The sequence below is a fragment of the Oryctolagus cuniculus genome, chromosome 8, assembly GCF_051225735.1.
Source record: "Oryctolagus cuniculus isolate XC-2025 breed Fujian yellow rabbit chromosome 8, ASM5122573v1, whole genome shotgun sequence".
Classification (NCBI taxonomy): domain Eukaryota; kingdom Metazoa; phylum Chordata; class Mammalia; order Lagomorpha; family Leporidae; genus Oryctolagus; species Oryctolagus cuniculus.
Window position 1 is genome coordinate 38572005 of NC_142874.1, and position 16552 is coordinate 38588556.

The 16552-nt window shown below is 41.7% G+C and overlaps 1 protein-coding gene, 1 long non-coding RNA gene and 1 pseudogene across 3 annotated transcripts in view; 2 read left to right on the forward strand and 1 right to left on the reverse strand.

Moving 5' to 3' along the window:
- LOC127483240 (uncharacterized) overlaps positions 1–15328 on the forward strand; it is a 66988-nt gene extending 51660 nt beyond the window's left edge. The window contains exon 3 of the long non-coding RNA XR_016211837.1: positions 14989–15328. This is a non-coding gene — a long non-coding RNA (uncharacterized LOC127483240). The remainder of the gene's footprint in view (positions 1–14988) is intronic.
- Positions 1–16552, forward strand: part of LOC138843473 (ATP-binding cassette sub-family E member 1-like) — a 1090710-nt pseudogene that overhangs the window by 751150 nt on the left and 323008 nt on the right.
- NPY2R (neuropeptide Y receptor Y2) lies at positions 1587–9392 on the reverse strand. Of its 2 annotated transcripts, XM_008267271.5 has the most exons (2): positions 9040–9392; positions 1587–4754 (listed from the first exon to the last, which is right to left on the reverse strand). In XM_008267271.5, the coding sequence occupies exon 2, from the start codon at positions 4711–4713 to the stop codon at positions 3565–3567; it is 1149 nt and encodes a 382-aa protein (XP_008265493.1). In that variant the 5' UTR covers positions 4714–4754; positions 9040–9392; the 3' UTR covers positions 1587–3564.

The following is a 16552-nucleotide window of genomic DNA, read 5'->3' on the forward strand; positions in this document are numbered from 1 at the left end:
TCCATGTCCCTCCATGCATCCTATGGCTAGAAACACAGGAACTAAGTTTTCTTCAACTCCTTGATGGCAGAGTTTGAGTTATATTTCACAGACAGAAGACACTTACATGAATTTTGGAAAGCAAAAGAAAAGTCATTATTGAGTAGAGGTGGGCAGGTTTGTAGGCTTAGCAGCAGGCAAAATAATTTTAACTGATAAATCCATGCGTCTTTGTGTGTTCAATCACGTTAAAGTTATACAGTCATTAGTCATAGTTTCCTCTGATTTTGCATGTCCTGGTTTCCTCAATGCTAGTAGAGACTCTTGATAATTTTCATTTCTCCATCTACATCCTGTTGTTAATATTCCTCCAAACCAGCTTCTCTGGTTTCATAGAATTTTAATTCCCTGTATTAAATCACTTTCTAATAGAAATATCTGCAATGGCTCCTCTAGTTATCTGAAATGTGATTGGTACACTTCACTAATGCCTTCATTCTTACCTGGTGACAAAATTCCAGATAATTTCGAGTGAGCCATGAATAAAGTCTATGCATAAAGTCTTTTCTACACATGCAAGTACCTACCACTAATGACCATCAAAATGCAAAACCAATATTATCCTGAACCAATATCTATTCTGAACTCCCTTATAGCTAAAACCTTACTTTCCCAGACGTTATGATAAAATGGGAGAAGTATAAGATTTTCAACCTTGCATATCTATCTTCAAATTTTGGCTTTAATATTTACTTTGCCTCAAAAACTCAATCTCCTTGAAGAATATTTATTGAGAATTAGCTTGGTGCCAAGACTTGCAAGTACATATGATACCACATTGGTGAAAATAGTCCCTGTCCCCTGCCCTTATGATGCTTAAACTCCAATAGCAAAACTGAAGTAAAAGAGATTTTGTTTGAGAAAAGCACATGGGTAGAGCCTGGTGCTAAACAGTCTTCCAGCAATAAAACGATTTTGAGTTTATCATAAGAATTAGGGGGAGACATTGATGAGATGTTTAAAAATCACTCTGGTTAGCAGGTAAATATTGTATTGGATGGGGAAACGATGAGCTATGGAAAGATTAGTTAGGAAGCTACTAAACTAATTAATCCAGATGAGCAATACAAGGGGACTGAAAAGACAACCAGATGTGAGAATTCATCCAATATGTGGAATTAAGAGATGGAAAATTCGAGTGTGGCTCTGAAGCGTAAGGTTGTTGGGAACTGGGTTGTAGTAGTGTCATCCATTGGGACAGGAAATACAGGAAGATAAATGGGAGGTGGGGCAGGTGAGCTGTGCATCAGAACAGTGGGTTCTGTTTCAGATGTGTTGGATTCGACCTCCTAGTGAGACACCTATGAAGATGTGTGATTTTAGCTGACAGAGATACAGTTTGAAAGGTGTGGTTTAGAAATAATGACTCTGGAGCACTCAGAATCAGGATTATGATTGCAGTTATAGGAGTGGATCCCCTGACAGGTTCAGGTACAGAATAGAAAGAGAACTCTACTAACTTTGGAGCAGCCACTTTCATTTTCCTTTTTCAGTTACATCAAAAACTGAAGTCTCAGAAAAGAACTCAGATAGACGATTCCACGCAATTTCTCTAATGTCCCCTTTTTATTTCAACAATGAAATCACTACATAATAAGATACTTTATTAATGAATGGACATATTTAATTATGATATATGTTAATTGAATCAATAATTCTAATAATTTAATGCCACAACAAGTGATACGGTAGCATATACATTCTTTATAGTGCAACATTTCTTGAGTGGTGGAGCAGGGGGAGCAATTTTAACCACGATTTGAATCTAAGCAAAGTGACTGCCATTTAAAAGAGAAAAAAGCTTCTTCTTAGATAGTTACACTGAGTCCGACAGAAAAAATAAAGTATTCGATTCCATGACATATAACAGCCGTTCATGGTTTCTTGTTTCCTTCTTAATTTGTCTCCCACCTAATCTATTGTTTTCAGTATTTCAAGACCACAGTTCACTTCGAGACTAGTCTTTTATTTTTACCATGGGAAGGAATGTGATGGATCCATGATAGGAATTTAAACTATATCCATAAAATGAAGTTCTTCAGTTCATAAAATTAATGTTGTAGCTAAATATAACACTCCTGTTAAATTTATTTAAAATTTAAGGATATTAATAAATTCTGTTATTTTACAAAAATATGACTACAGTGAAACCTCCTTAATTACATCGAAAGAAATACATCTATTTTAATATCTGAATTATTTTAATGAGTATAATGTGGTTTTAAACATCTTTGGCTGGATACGATGGAAAGGAAATTTATATTCATAAAATCACTCAATGCAAAATAGTATATCATCTTTGTTCCACTATTTATGGGCTCAATTTTATATGTATATATTCATGTTAGTGAAAAATATAGCTAATTATTTTGAAAACAGCATAAATAACTTTTGTGGAATTGTTTGAAATGGGATATTGCAAGTTGGAATGAATACAATGTTTCTAGTATTTCTTACCAGATGGGTCCATTTTAATGAAATTAAATTGTTCAAGTTATCAAGATTGGGTCCATGAAAAATGCAGTATTCTGTTGACACTTAAGAACTATGAACCTGTGCAAAACTTGCTTACGAATAACCGTGAAATGTTATAAAATCCCACAAAAACTATTTTTATAGTCTGATTTAGTTTATAGTGCACACAAACTTAGCTCCAACATAGGAAAAATGTTAGAAATCATACATTTTTAAAAGTTATGACAATTGGCACTGATTAAAAGTAACAAGTTGTATGTATATTTGTTATCTAAATGTATCTATATAAAGGAGAAATAACTTGAGATGAGAAATTAAATGATTGTTTACATTTCTTATAATTCTGAGGATTTTATTCTTTCACTCTGAGTTGAACATTCTCACCAAACATGCATTTGGCTTTAAGAACAAGTGGCTCACTGAAAATTCAGGATTTCTCCCATCACTAGCCAATATATTAATTTATACGAGTACAGCAAATTTCCAGTTTATTTCCTGGAAGGCATTCAAACAGTTTGCCTGAAATGTTTGCGTACAGCATTCGCTGATTAACTCTCTCTATAGAAGGAACAATAAAACCAAAATACACTCAAGGTGATCCCGTGGTTTCCTACACAAACTTCCATTCAGCAGCATTTTCATTAGAGGAGGGACAGCCTTGATTACCCAGCATCCCAAACCCAGGTCCCAGTGTGATTTGAGAGTCAACCACTTTAACAACACCTTTAGACAATGCTGATAATGTCAATTGCTTGTTCCAGTTTCCTTCAATGTGAGAAATAGTCACATGTATTTCTCTGTGCTTTTACTCATAATTCAACCGAGCATTCCAGCAATTGTGGTTAAACCACTCTGTTGCCCTATCTGTGAATACAAAGTCTTTCCACCTACACTCGGCCCACTGTTCTCCAGGAATCACACTGCAGATGTTTCTATTCATATATACTTTTTTCTTCCTTAAAATGGGAAATCAGGATGCACCTGCGAAACTTCATCAACCATGCATATAGCGTTGGTCAGAACCATCTGCATATTTTCACCCCAGGTTCCTTAGACATTGGTAGCCTCTGTGAAAGAGTCATGGGGGCCATTGTTCTTTTTGACTTCCAGGTTCTTTTTAGCCTTGAATGTCACAGACACCTCTGAGTGGATGGCATCCATCCTCTGCTCACAGCGGAAGGCAGAGAGGAACGCCTTTCTGTAGTTGCTGTTCATCCAGCCATAGAGAAGGGGGTTGGCGAAGGTGGAGCACATGGCAATGATGTGGAACACTGTGAAGATGAGTTTGTACTCCTTCAGGTCCAGGACCTGGCTGTCAATGTCCACAGCAAGTTGGAAGGCGTGGAGAGGCAGCCAGCTGACCGCAAACACCACCACCACACACACCAACATTTTGGTCGTTTTCTGCCTTCGCTGATGGTAGTGGTCACTCGCAGTTCCAGGGCTGATATGATTCTTCAGTTTGCTCCAGATGCGAGTGTAGGAAAAAGATATAATGCCCAGCGGCAAAACATACAGGATCAACAAGGAGGAAAGACTGTAGATAGTGCTGTAGATGCTCTTCTCCTCCCCCGGCCACTTCTCAGTACAGGCCACAATCTCAAAGTCTGGAATAATCTCAATCAGCGAGTACTCTCGGAAGATGGCCAGTGGACTCGCCAGCAGGGCACTGATGCCCCAGGCCAGGCCGATAATCAGGAAACTGATGCGCTTGGATATCTTGCTCTCCAGGTGGTAAACGATGCATCGGTGACGGTCCAAGGCAATGACTGTCAAGGTGATGGTGGACACTTGTACTGCCAGTCCCTGGGCATAGGGCACCAGGTGGCATAGGACGGGACCCATTTTCCACTCCCCCATTAATGTATAGGTGAGAGTGAATGGAAGACACAGGGTGTTCACCAGGAGATCTGCCACTGCCAGATTAGCAATGAAAAAATTGGTTACTGTGCGCATGCTCTTGAATTTAATCACCACATGGATCACTAAAGAGTTGCCAATGACCCCTAGCAAGATGATGGAGCAATAGGCCAGAATGAGGACAACCTGAACCTCAATGAGCTTGGTGCTGTCTATGAGCTCTGGCTCAGGGTCAGGAGCCAGCTCACCTCGAGGAGTGGGTTGCCCTGGTCCATACGGCTCCATCTTCATTTCTTCCACTGTCTGGTTCTCATCAGCCTCTGCATTTATTGGGCCCATTTTCAGCACAGTTTCTCTCAGCCTCCAAGAAGGACAAGTACCTGAAATTACAAATATAGACATATATGGAACCAGGAAAGCACAAGGATGAGGCAAAGGAGTATAACACATGGATCGGTGAAGATTTCACAGAACATAACATTTTAGTATAACGTCCTTAATAAGTCTATTCACAAATATAAAATCAACCTAAACAGATTTCTGAAATGTTACTATAACAGGAAAGCATAATCCCAACTACAGTAAAGATACAATTTCAGTGAATGTTGCTAAATGGATTCAGAAGTTTTAACTTTTTTTAAAAAGATTTGTTTTATTTGAAAGGCAGAATGATGGAAGAAGTGGGAAAGAGAGAGGGAGAGGGAACCTCCACCTGCTGGTTCATTCCCCAAGTAACCGCAAGGGCCAGGCCCAAGCAGGGAGGCTAGAACTACATCTGGGGACCAAAGGACTGGGGCCATCCTCCACTGCTTTCCCAGGTGCATTATCAGGGAGCTGGATTGGAGCAATCAGGACTTGAAGCGGCGCCCATATGGGATGCAGACGCTGCAGGCAGTGGATTATGCTACAGCACAAGCACATATACATTAATTTAAAATAAAGACAGGAAAATTTCTTTCAATATCTTGAGTACTTTAAATGGATACACAGTACAAACTGTATAAGAAAGGGCCAAATATTAAAACCCTGAGCCTGGTGCCTGGACTTTGGGACCATAAAATATGCAAGATAAACTCAGCAGATTGTGTTTTATAGCTTTTTTTTTTTTATAGGATATGTGCTGGGAATGAAAATCTGCAGCCAGTGTGGAATTGCTGATTTTTTTACTTTCTACCTAACACAGCAGAACTCTACATAAGTTATAGGCAAAGCAATCCTGAATCTGAACCCCATCTCCCTCTTAGCTGTAAATATACAAGTATTGGCATTTTCTTCATCATTTGTTCCAGGTGTTTTTTTCCCTTCTCTGTGCCTGTCTTCAACCAGTGTTGTCCCCAGTGGTTAAGTCTCCTAAAATTTAAAGAAAACAGGCTGTCCCCTCTCCTTCAGCCCCCCCACACAAGAGACCTCTCAGACTCTCCACGACCTCTCCTCCTTATCTTATCATTTCCACCACACTGGTTTCCTTCTTTTCAGTTTCTTCCCATAATTACTCCACTAGTTTTCCCACTTCTCTCCTGTTGCCTTTCACTTTCCTTCGCTTATTCATTCATTCACTCACAGATAAACAGGTTTCCCATCAAGCTGCTGATGCTTCTTGAAATTTGCATTAAGCAAACTTTAAAAAAACCATCTTGAGCTAGGATTTGCTCTGGATAGAAAACAACAGGACAGTACCTGTACTCAAAGGCACTTGCCTCTTGCCTGGACAAAGATTACTCTGGCATGAAAAGGATCTGTCTGAAATTCCAAGGCAGTCATATTATTTTTCCCAATGTCTCGATATTGCATAAAACCATACATTGATTTTGAGTGTAAAGGTCTTTTTTTGAAGTCTATAGAAAAACCTTCAAAGGCCAACATCCTAGTGGCAGTACCTCTCAAATATACTCATAATCATAAAAGGCTATTAATTCAGAACCTCTTTTGAATGAGTTTTTAATAAGCTGAGGTTTGTTAATCATAATTGCCTCTAGCTCCATGGGTAGGTGAGTCATATCGATCCAGTCCACAGAGGATGCCTGGCTATGCCTGCCTGGCCCCAACTCCGTTCTTCACCCTGCCCTGCCCTGTTCTGTCTGTACCACATGATGGCCGACTCTTGCAGATGACAGTGTTCACACTTCCAAGTCATTGAGATTCTGCCTGGTTTTGGTCAGTGGGAGGCCCTCATCCCTGGGTCCTCCTCTGCATGTCCCTCCAGCTGGTGATAACTGGTGATAAGCTGGTGTAAACTGGTGATAACTGGTGATAGCTGGTGATAACTGGTGATAGTTAGTGATAACTCCTTGCTCTTGCTAACGACTGAGCAGGCCCAACATTTAGCTTCAGCCACTTGTTCAACCAGTTCTCAGTCTCCAGTCTCTCCTCTTTTACATTCTTGAATAGATTCTATTTTGCATTCTGTGCAGAAAGCATGCTGACATTAATTTGCTCTTTCATTAAAAGGTCTGTACCTACAAGTTGATAACTAGCCTAAGAAAATCCCAACTCCTTAGTGTGCCCTTCAAGATTTTTCTTGAAATCATCCCTGCCTATCTCTCTGTCCTCATCTCTCTGTCTGTCATTCTGATTTATTCCCAATTTCAGTGACACCTCAGCCTTTCTCATGCCCCCCAGCCCTCCTTGTTCTGAACAGGGAAGTCTCTCATTTACCTCCAAAAGCTGTGCTCACTTCTAGGGCTGGAGGTACCACACACCACACTGCAATTGTGTTTCCCTGTCCACCTCACCTCAGCAGTTTCTTTGAGGACAGAACTGGATGGCCTTCACCAATTGTTAATCCCTAGCACTCTATCTACTGCACACAAAGTACTGAATGATGTGACAAACCAAATGTGACTCCAGAGGAAGGCACAATCTCATTGAAGAATCAAAGCCAGCTATTTGATACGGAGTATACCTGTAGTCCTGTCCTTCCCTGAAGGTAACCACTGTGACATGACCTCCTGATACCTGTCTTCTTGTTCCTAATCCTGTAATTGCTCTTAAAACCCTCTTGAGTCGATTCCCAAGTATAATATTTTAAATTGCCCATCATAAATCTTTCTACCTCAAGAGTTATTATTATTATTATAAATTATATTTTCCTCTCTGTTCCTTTTTATTTCTCCACACCTGTCCTCCACCCCCACCCCAGGACCCCAGCTGCACATAGGAACATGGGAGTACACATGTGCTCCCATGTCTGCTTTACTGGTACAGTCTAGTTCTCCCAGCATGGACTTCAAACAGAATGTTCCCAGGAGTCTGGGTCCTCTTTCCCATTTCCTCCATTCTTTAGGAACTAGAGAAAACTGAAAAGAAGCATTCAAATCTTGGAGTGTATATTTATTTGCCATGCCATACCATTTTCCTTAGACTAAGGAAGAGACTGCCTTTACAAAGCACAGTTAGTCAATCTGACATGTCATTAACAGAATTAACAAGACTCCAAAGGTCGCAGTTTGAGGATTGTAGCCGACTCAGTTGAGAGGAAGCATGAGACTGGAGGATATTAAGAGGAGGAGTATATTTGATTTATTGATTTATTTTGCTCTTTCTCTTCAGTCTTATTTCTTTATTTCAGAGCTTTTCATTGGAAACTTCTCTGCAGGAATTATCGATTTACAAGCTATTAGCATATGGGCACTATTAGTTTTTAAGCATACTTGTGGCCTTCAGCGATGTCAATGCATTACTCAGAGCAAAGAATGCATCATTTAATGACAGCACTTCTGAAAAACTGAAAGAAGAGAGTACACAGAGGAAGCTGCCAATTAAATACTCAAAAGCACAAAAATTAAACAACCAAGGAGACAAGGAAAAAAAACCTTCCCTGAAATAAAGTTAAATGTGACACTCACATTATTCATGACATTTAAGGAGAACTATGAGTGGTATAGTTTTCTTGAGCAGGTGAATCTCTAGAGACTTTGCTATAGAAATGCTTCTTTGTGGAATAGGAAATGAATTTCAGGGGTTTGTTCAGAGATTCTGAAAAAGCTCAAATAACCTGAGGCAGAGAGCAGTTGATGCTTTAACCACATTTTTTTTTTTTTCTGCAACAGTATTGTCACACGTTGGCCAAATAGAGCTGGACACCTTATGGAGAAATTTCTTCCAGGGATTTTTTTTCCCAAGCAAAAATCCCAGAAAAGGTGCCAACCATTCTACCTGTGCATTCATTTTTTAGTCCTGGGGTGGGGTTTGGGGTTAGGAGGATGAAACTTTTAGGAATGCTACAAACAAGATAGGATATTTGCCTAATAAGTAGAAAGCTGAAAATATTCGGCATAGTGGCTGGGAATGCCTCTCTTCTGTGTATTTTAGCTTCTGGCCTTCCTTCGAAAACAGCGCTGGCTATCTTGTATTGGGTTTAAAATGATGAGTCCCTGTTACAAAAAGTCAGAGCTTTTAGTGCCAGCTCCTCCTCGTCCACCCTGTGTTCTCACCAGCGGGCAGCCCGGGACAAGGAACAAGAGCCACTGTTCAGTAGGAAAGGTAAATCCTTACAAAAGTGGACACTGGGGATGGCAGTATCCCCAGACCCCTTCCTTCCAGGTAAACCTGCGGAAAAAGTCCGTGCACACATGAAGCCCTCCCCCATGCGCTCCTCCTAGGACTCAAGAGCGCTCCGTTTGGGACATTCCGAGCAGGTGAATCAGAATTAGGACTTGGACTTACTCAGCCGGCCCTGGCCTTTCTGCAGAGACGTGGAAGCAAGAAGCGTGCAATCCGTGGGTCCGACGATTACCCAGACGGCCGACGCAGCGGGGACTCTCCAAGGTCTCCAAAGGCAAGCGCGCTCCTGTCTGCGTTGAGGGTCCCCGGCAGCTGGCAGCCAGCAGCGCGAGCGGCCGCCGGAAGGCTGGCGCTGCTGGGCTCTGCCACCGACCTCTGCGGCCGAGCGCGCTGGCACCGCACTGCGCTGCTCCGAGCCTCGGAGCTGCGCGAGCGAAGTGGGAGGGTCGGGGGTAGGGGCGGCAAACCCCTCCCTCGGAGCACAGGAGACGGCGCGGAAGCTGCGCGGATCGGGCCCTCAGGGGAGTGGGCTGGACGGGAAGTTTCCGTGGCCAGGAAGCAGGGGACAGCGCTCACCGTCTCCGCTGCCCGCTTTGGCTTGGAAAGCAGCTCGGCGCCCCCAGGCAGGTGCCCACCGCTACTTGCAGCCGCCACTCTCGCCGCTCCGCCTGGTGGCCCCCAAATTGGGTGGCATTAGCGTTTGCACCACGCCTACCTCCTTCTCTTCCCTTTGCTCTCAGCGTCTCAGTTTCGAGATGCTCCAAGCGAGGACTCCGTGTTCCCCAAATCCGCGGGGGGAAAGGCGAATGTGAAGGCGTGGCGGGAAAACCAGGCTGGGGGCGAGGGAGCTGCGGTCGCTGGAACGGAGACGAGCCGGGGCTCAGGCCGGCGGGAGGCTGAATCTCCGCGCCTCGCCCCACAACTCCCAGTCCGAAGTGGCTGCCCTTTTCTGCGTGTAGGAGCGTAAGTGGGAAGCTGGATGCACGCGGAGCCACGGAAAAACGGCGCAGGGGCCCATTCCTCCGCACCCTCGCCCAGCGCCGGCGCTCCTTGGCACTGTTTTCTACAGGCAAAGCGAGTTCAGATCCGGCTTCTTGCCCGCGATCAGCGTTTCTCCTAACAGGTGTCCGCGCACCGTTTCTAAGTTGAGTGGTGCGGACTGAGGTTGGAAAGCTGACCGCCTGTGCTGTGCGCCCTGGCTCTGGGCAGAAGCTGGGACAGGGAGAGGAGGCGGACAGCCATAGTTCAAAAATGAAACACCATCTCCCTTGCCTTCTCCATCTCGCTGACTTCCGGATCGCAGCTCTTTGGTGGTGATCCAAGTCACTGGTGTGGCCAGGAAGAAGCAGGTGCCCTGGTTCCTCGAGCTGATGCCTTTGTGGCCAAGCCCGCTGCTCAAGCGGGAGCCTGCAGCTCTCCTGTTAGTGGCTAGGCGCGGAAGGGTAATGGGGTCAATCCACAGCTGCAGGGCCATTCCTTCCAGAAATTCCTAACTCAAAAGTTATTTTTCCTAGAAGTGTACAGCCGATCTCATCTCTCTCTTTTACTTTTTTTTTTTTTTTTTTTTTTTTAGCTCTGGAGCCTTCCAAGTTAGGAATCTAAAACCCAAGAGACCGGCAGCTGAAGTCTTTCTTTAACCATCCTGTGCTGGGGCATTGGCCCATTACTTCCCCTCTATGCATCCGTTTTCTTCATTTCTTTCTATTTTTTTTAAATTTTATTTAAGTTATACAAATTTCATGTATACAGTTTTAGGAACATAGTGACACTTCCCCCCGACCCTCCATCCTGCCCACACTCCAACCCTTCCTCCTCCTCCCTCTCACATTCCTACTCTTAATTTCTACAAAGTTCTATTTTCAGTTTACTTAATGATCATATAGTTAACTGTACAGTAATAGTTTAACAAATAGTATGAAGAAAAAAAAAACACTATTCCTCAACACAAGAGACAAGGACTCTAAATAATCATGGAATCTCAACATTCCAATACATTACATTTCTGGTACTCTATTAGATACCTTGGGTCAGGGGAAACATAATATCTGTCCTTAGAGGACTGGCTTATTTCACTAGAGATTTATTTATTTATTTATTTGGAAGGCAGAGTTACAGAGAGAGAAGAAGGACAGAGAAAAGATCGTCCATCCACTAGTTCAGTCCCCAAAAGACCAGTCACAGATGGCTCCAAACAGGGTTGGGCCAGGTGGAAGCCAGGAGCCAGGAGCTTCATCCTGGTCTCCCACGGGTGCAGTGGCCCAAGTCTGGACCATGATCAGCTGCTCTCCCAGGCTCATTGGTATGGAGCTGGATCAGAAGTGGAGCTGCTGGGACTCCAGCTGGTGCCCATGTGGGTTGCCGTTGTGCAGGCTGTGGCTTAAGCCACAATGCCGTCCTCCTGTTTTAAATGAGGATGGTCAGGCGGTTCTCTTGGGAGTTTTATGAGATACAGAAAATAAGATTTTTTTAATATTAATTATATATTCTATTTTTCTACTCAACGATCAGAGATAGGGGCTGGCGCTGTGGCATAAAAGGTAAAAGTGTCGCCTGCAGTGCTGGCATCGCATATGGGTGCCACTTAGAGTCCTGGCTGCTCCACTTCTAATCCAGCTCTCTGTTGTGTCCTGGGAAAGCAGTAGAAGATGGCCCAAATCTTTGGGCCCCTGAACCCGCGTGGGAGACCCGGAAGAAGCTTCTGGCTCCTGGCTTCGGATTGGCACAACTCCAGCCATTGCAGCCATTTGGGGAGTGAATCAGCAGATGGAAGACCTCTCTCTCTCTCTGTCTCTTTGCATCTGCTTCTGTAACTCTGCCTTTCAAATAAATAAATAAATAAATAAATAATTTTTTAAAAAAGACCAGAGATAGGTCAGTTGTTATAAAAGATAATGAATATTCTCCAAAATATTAATGAAAGGGTCCCTTCAAGAGGATTGAGTTTTCAGTCCCAGCAAGGCTTTCCTTGCATTTGTAAGACTAGACTGAGATAAGACAGGATTATTTAAACAGAGTGATCTGTAATTAATCTCCAGTTAATGTACAAGTACGCTTACAGGAGCATGGGATTCATTTATGCAACAAAGCAGCTCCGGCTTTTCAGTGGGGAAGGCACAAAGCAAACAAAGCTGGAAACATCCAAGGAGTTCTCCACAGTTCCACTTAAAGATATTTCTGTGGCTATCTCTGACCTTAGGGAATATTCCTTGCTCACACATGTGTTCTGTGCAACATGTTCCATGCTCCTTAATATGTTTGCCTCAGCAAAGAGTAATGAATGCAGTATGTACCCATAAACTAACTTTCTAAGAGTAGGAGTGGTTTGGAAAAAACAACCACAAAACAAGAAAATAAAAATTCAGGAAAGCAGATGACTATTTTGCTTTAGAGCAATTGCTTTGGAAGATCAATGAGTTCACTGGCACTGCATGCACAAAACATTTTTTGCTTTCTTTAGAATTGTTTTTTGAAAGTATCTTAGCAGGCCCATATGGAGATTTGTCTCACTCCCTTATTGACATTTGTGTGTCTTAGAAGAACTACAAAGGCCCACAGACATCTGGTTGACAATCCAATAAGAGTAAATGTCCTCCTTAAGTAATGCTTTAATGCAGTACAGAATTGGATGAGAAATTGATCCCCTGAAATTAGTCTCTTTACTATGTGTCATATTATTAAGGGTAGTTTGACAATGAGCTCATGACACTTTTGTGCACTGAAGTCTTATGACTATCCTTTAAGCTACATACACTGTGTGCTACAGTCACAAAGAACCACTCCAATGGATGTCCTTAAATCCTACTACAATATTGACAGAAGTGTGGGAACCTGGTGGTGACAAATGGAACAATCTAAGTTGAAATAAGACAGGATTATTTATACCTGAACCTCTTGTGTCAAGCATTTAATTTTCAAGGCAACTCTACCTAACCAAAATACATGCTGACTACTCTTCAGAGAGCAGACTCAATCTCAGATGGCTACATGGTCAGGGCCTGTAATACGGATGTAACAGCAACTTGATTGTAGTGGATAGGAGAGATTAGTGGCAGCAATAAGCTCACAAAAGCATGTGCCTTACTTGAATGGGGAGACCGTTTTCTCAGAATCACCGAGCTACGCTTCAAAAATACAGATCTAGGATTGTCAGATATGATTTTTAAGAGAAATTTTTAAATATTTAAATTCAATATTCTTAAATATTGTAATAATTTTAAGTAAAATAAATTAGCTTTTAAAAAGTAAAAACACTAAGTGAATGGATCAGATAAATAAGGTAGTGATAGATAGACAGATGATAGATAGATATAGTAGTCCCTCCTTATCTGCTAAAGACCACCAGTAGATGATTGGAAGTTTGGTTAGTACCAAATCCTGTATCTGCTAGGTTATTTCCTATTCACACATATCTGTGACACAGTTTAAGTTATAAATTGGGCACAGTAAGAGATTAACAGCAATAATAAAAATAAAACAATTATAACAATGTAAATTGTATTCTGTGTGTATGTCTCAAAATATCATATGGTACTGCACTCACTCTTCTGGTGGTGTGTGAGAGTTTTACAGAAGGACTTTACAGCTTCTCTTTGTCATATTCAAATTGCCAGCATCACTACCCTTGCTTTGGGGTCATTTTCTTTAAAATTAAATACATTTTAAAGAATATTTGTTTTTATTTAAAAGGCAGAGTGGGGGAGAGAGAGAGGGAAGAGAGAGACTCTTCCATCCTGTGGTTCACTCTTCCAGTGCCCACAATAGCTGGGACTAGGCCAGGTCAAAGCCAGAAGCCTACATCTTGGTCTGGGTCTCCCACATGGGAGATGGGGCCCAAACACCTGAGCCGTCATCTGCTATTTTCCAGGGTACACATTAGCAGAAAGCTGGAACTACAAGCACAGCAGTGACTGGAACCCTGGCACTTCAGTAAGATGGGAGCAGTGTTATCACCAGTACACCAAATGCCTTCCCCCAGCGTTTCACACTTAACAACATAGAGCCGACATCTTTACATTTCTCTATCATTCCTTTAATGGTTGTCTAGCCCTAAAATGCATGATTATATTCTGATTAGTTATTGTTGTCAAAGACAGAACTGTGATAAGCAATCTTGTATGTATTTGCAATACAGTGGTTAAATTATTTCTTTCATACAAACTGCAACAGGAATGAGAACCCGGCACTTTAAAATTTGTCCTTAAGCCAAGTTCACACTGCAACCAGCTTAACCACAAAGGTTAAGTGGAGGAAAAGGAAAGCCGAGAAGCTCCTTCCAGGAAATGGTAAATACTTCTGGTCTTGTGGAGTTTGGAATACCACTGAGTCCACACAAAGTATGCAGGATAAAATGCTGGTAGCTCTAGGCAGGTATGACTGAAGTGCTGACATTTGGTCCAGCAGACAAGAAGAAATCTCAGAGACAGGCAGCAAGCGCAAGAACTCCAGTAGTGTGAGGAAAGTTCAAAGAACCTAAAAAAGGGATGTGTAATAAATTCTTAGGCTAAACAAAGTCCCCAAACAAGTCCTTAGTTAGGAAATATTCTAATCGAGCTAGCGGAACATTTAGTGATGGTGTTTAGTGTATTTTATCCTTGCTTTATTTAAATGTTCAATAAATTTAATGAATATTATCCTAAGCTTATTAAATTCATTTTTTTTGATAGAGTGGACAGTGAGAGAGAGAGGCAGAGAGAAAAGTCTTTCTTTTCTGTTAGTTCACCCCCCAATGGCTGCTGCAGCCGGTGCACCATGCTGATCCGAAGGCAGGAGTCAGGTGCTTCCTCCTGGTCTCCCATGCAGGTGCAGGGCCCAAGGACTTGGGGCATCCTCCACTGCACTCCCTGGCCACAGCAGAGAGCTGGACTGGAAGAGGAGCAACCAGGACAGAATCCGGCACCCCAACCAGGACTAGAACCCGGTGTGCCGGTGCCACAGGTGGAGGATTAGCCTATTGAGCTGCGGCGCTGGCCAGCTTATTAAATTCTTAAAAAAAATTTAATAATATTCCCTTGTAGTAATTATTGGAGAACCTAGATATCCTAATGCCACTGGGTTTTGATGTAAATTCTCAATATGTTGTAGACACATTTTTAACAATTTTCTATTACACAGAGATAGAGCACTCTTCTGCTGACTCACTCTCCAAATTCCCAAGACAGCGTGGGTGCTGAAGCCCAGAGCCTGAAACTCCATCCAGATCGTCCACGTGGGGAGCAAGAACTGAATGCCTTGAGCTGTCACTGCTGCCTCTCAGGATCTGCATTAGCGTGGAGCCGCCTTTAGGAATCGGAGCCCAGCTAGACCCAGGTACTCTGATATGGGACACCAGCCTCTTAGCCATATTTTAACGGCTAAGCTAAATGCCTGCTCCTCTAGACACATTTCTGACTGGATCTGTGCTCATTTTCTCTTTCATGGAAAAGCAGAAGCCATGGGAGTTAACACTTGAACAGCTAAGATTGAGACCACGTAGAGCAGAAATATAAAACAGAAGCCAGTTTACATGAATAGAGTATTTTTAAATAGTCTTTTTTTTTTTTAACAAAAGCAATTTTGAAAGAAAATCCTATCTAACAACTTTGTTCTTAAGAAAAAGGCACTACTTTGGGTTTGTTTTCTGACCTAAATTTGGTTCATTAGTAGTGAATGGTCCAGTACAGTGAGAATGTATAAGCAATGGTGACCAAATCATGAATTTTACAAAGCTAGTCTAGATTTTCTTAAAATTTTTCTGTACAGAAGGCAGGTGTCTTATTCAAGAAAAACAGCTGTCATTCAAAGTAAAATGTATGCTAAATCCTACCCTGAGCATAAATATCTTCTGCCATGATTTTTATTTCTACAGATTTAGGGTTTTCATTTTTGTTTTGGATTTTTAATCGTGGATTCAAAGTAATTAGAATGCTAAGCAACATATGCACGTTTTGCTGAGATTTTTATCTTTCAGTGATCATCCAAATGGATATTGAGACTGGTAAGGAACCAAATCTAAAAGAGTATTTAAATGCAAATGATTCATGGTTCAAATTTTAATGAAGAATAAAGGAAGGGACATTTTTATGTGCAATTCAGAATTTAATCAATGCAAATTTTCATTTGATTATCTGAAACATGCACAGAAAATCCATGGTTAAAGAGGAAACATGTACCCTTTTAGAAATTTCAATTTTATTTAATAAGTGTTTATCCTTGTAGCATATAGAGACATAATTTGATATATATTTTTGAATCATACACTCAAAACAAATTTAATTTTTAATTTTTTTCAAGAGTCCAAATGAAATCAAAACTCTCTCATTTTAAATTACTATTGATATCTCCTAGGAGACAGGGAACTAAAATTTTTTGTAGAATTTTCACATATCAATTTGGAGATGGTGAAATGGCAATTCAAAACAAAAAATTCAAAACATTAAATGAATTATGCAAATTGGATGTAATTAATGAGTCATTAGTCTCTTCTTGTACGAAAAAGTATTTGAAAGCAATGTAAACTTTTTATTAACCACAATTATTCCAAACAAATATTTGTTGTGTAATTGGTTAGACAATGTGCACAGGTCTGTGACACACAGACCTCTCACTGATTTTTTTTCTAGGCTATTAAGTTTATATAGACTTTTTTTGCCGTTGGTTCACTCCTCAATGGCCGCTGTAGGCAGCGCGCTGCGGCCTG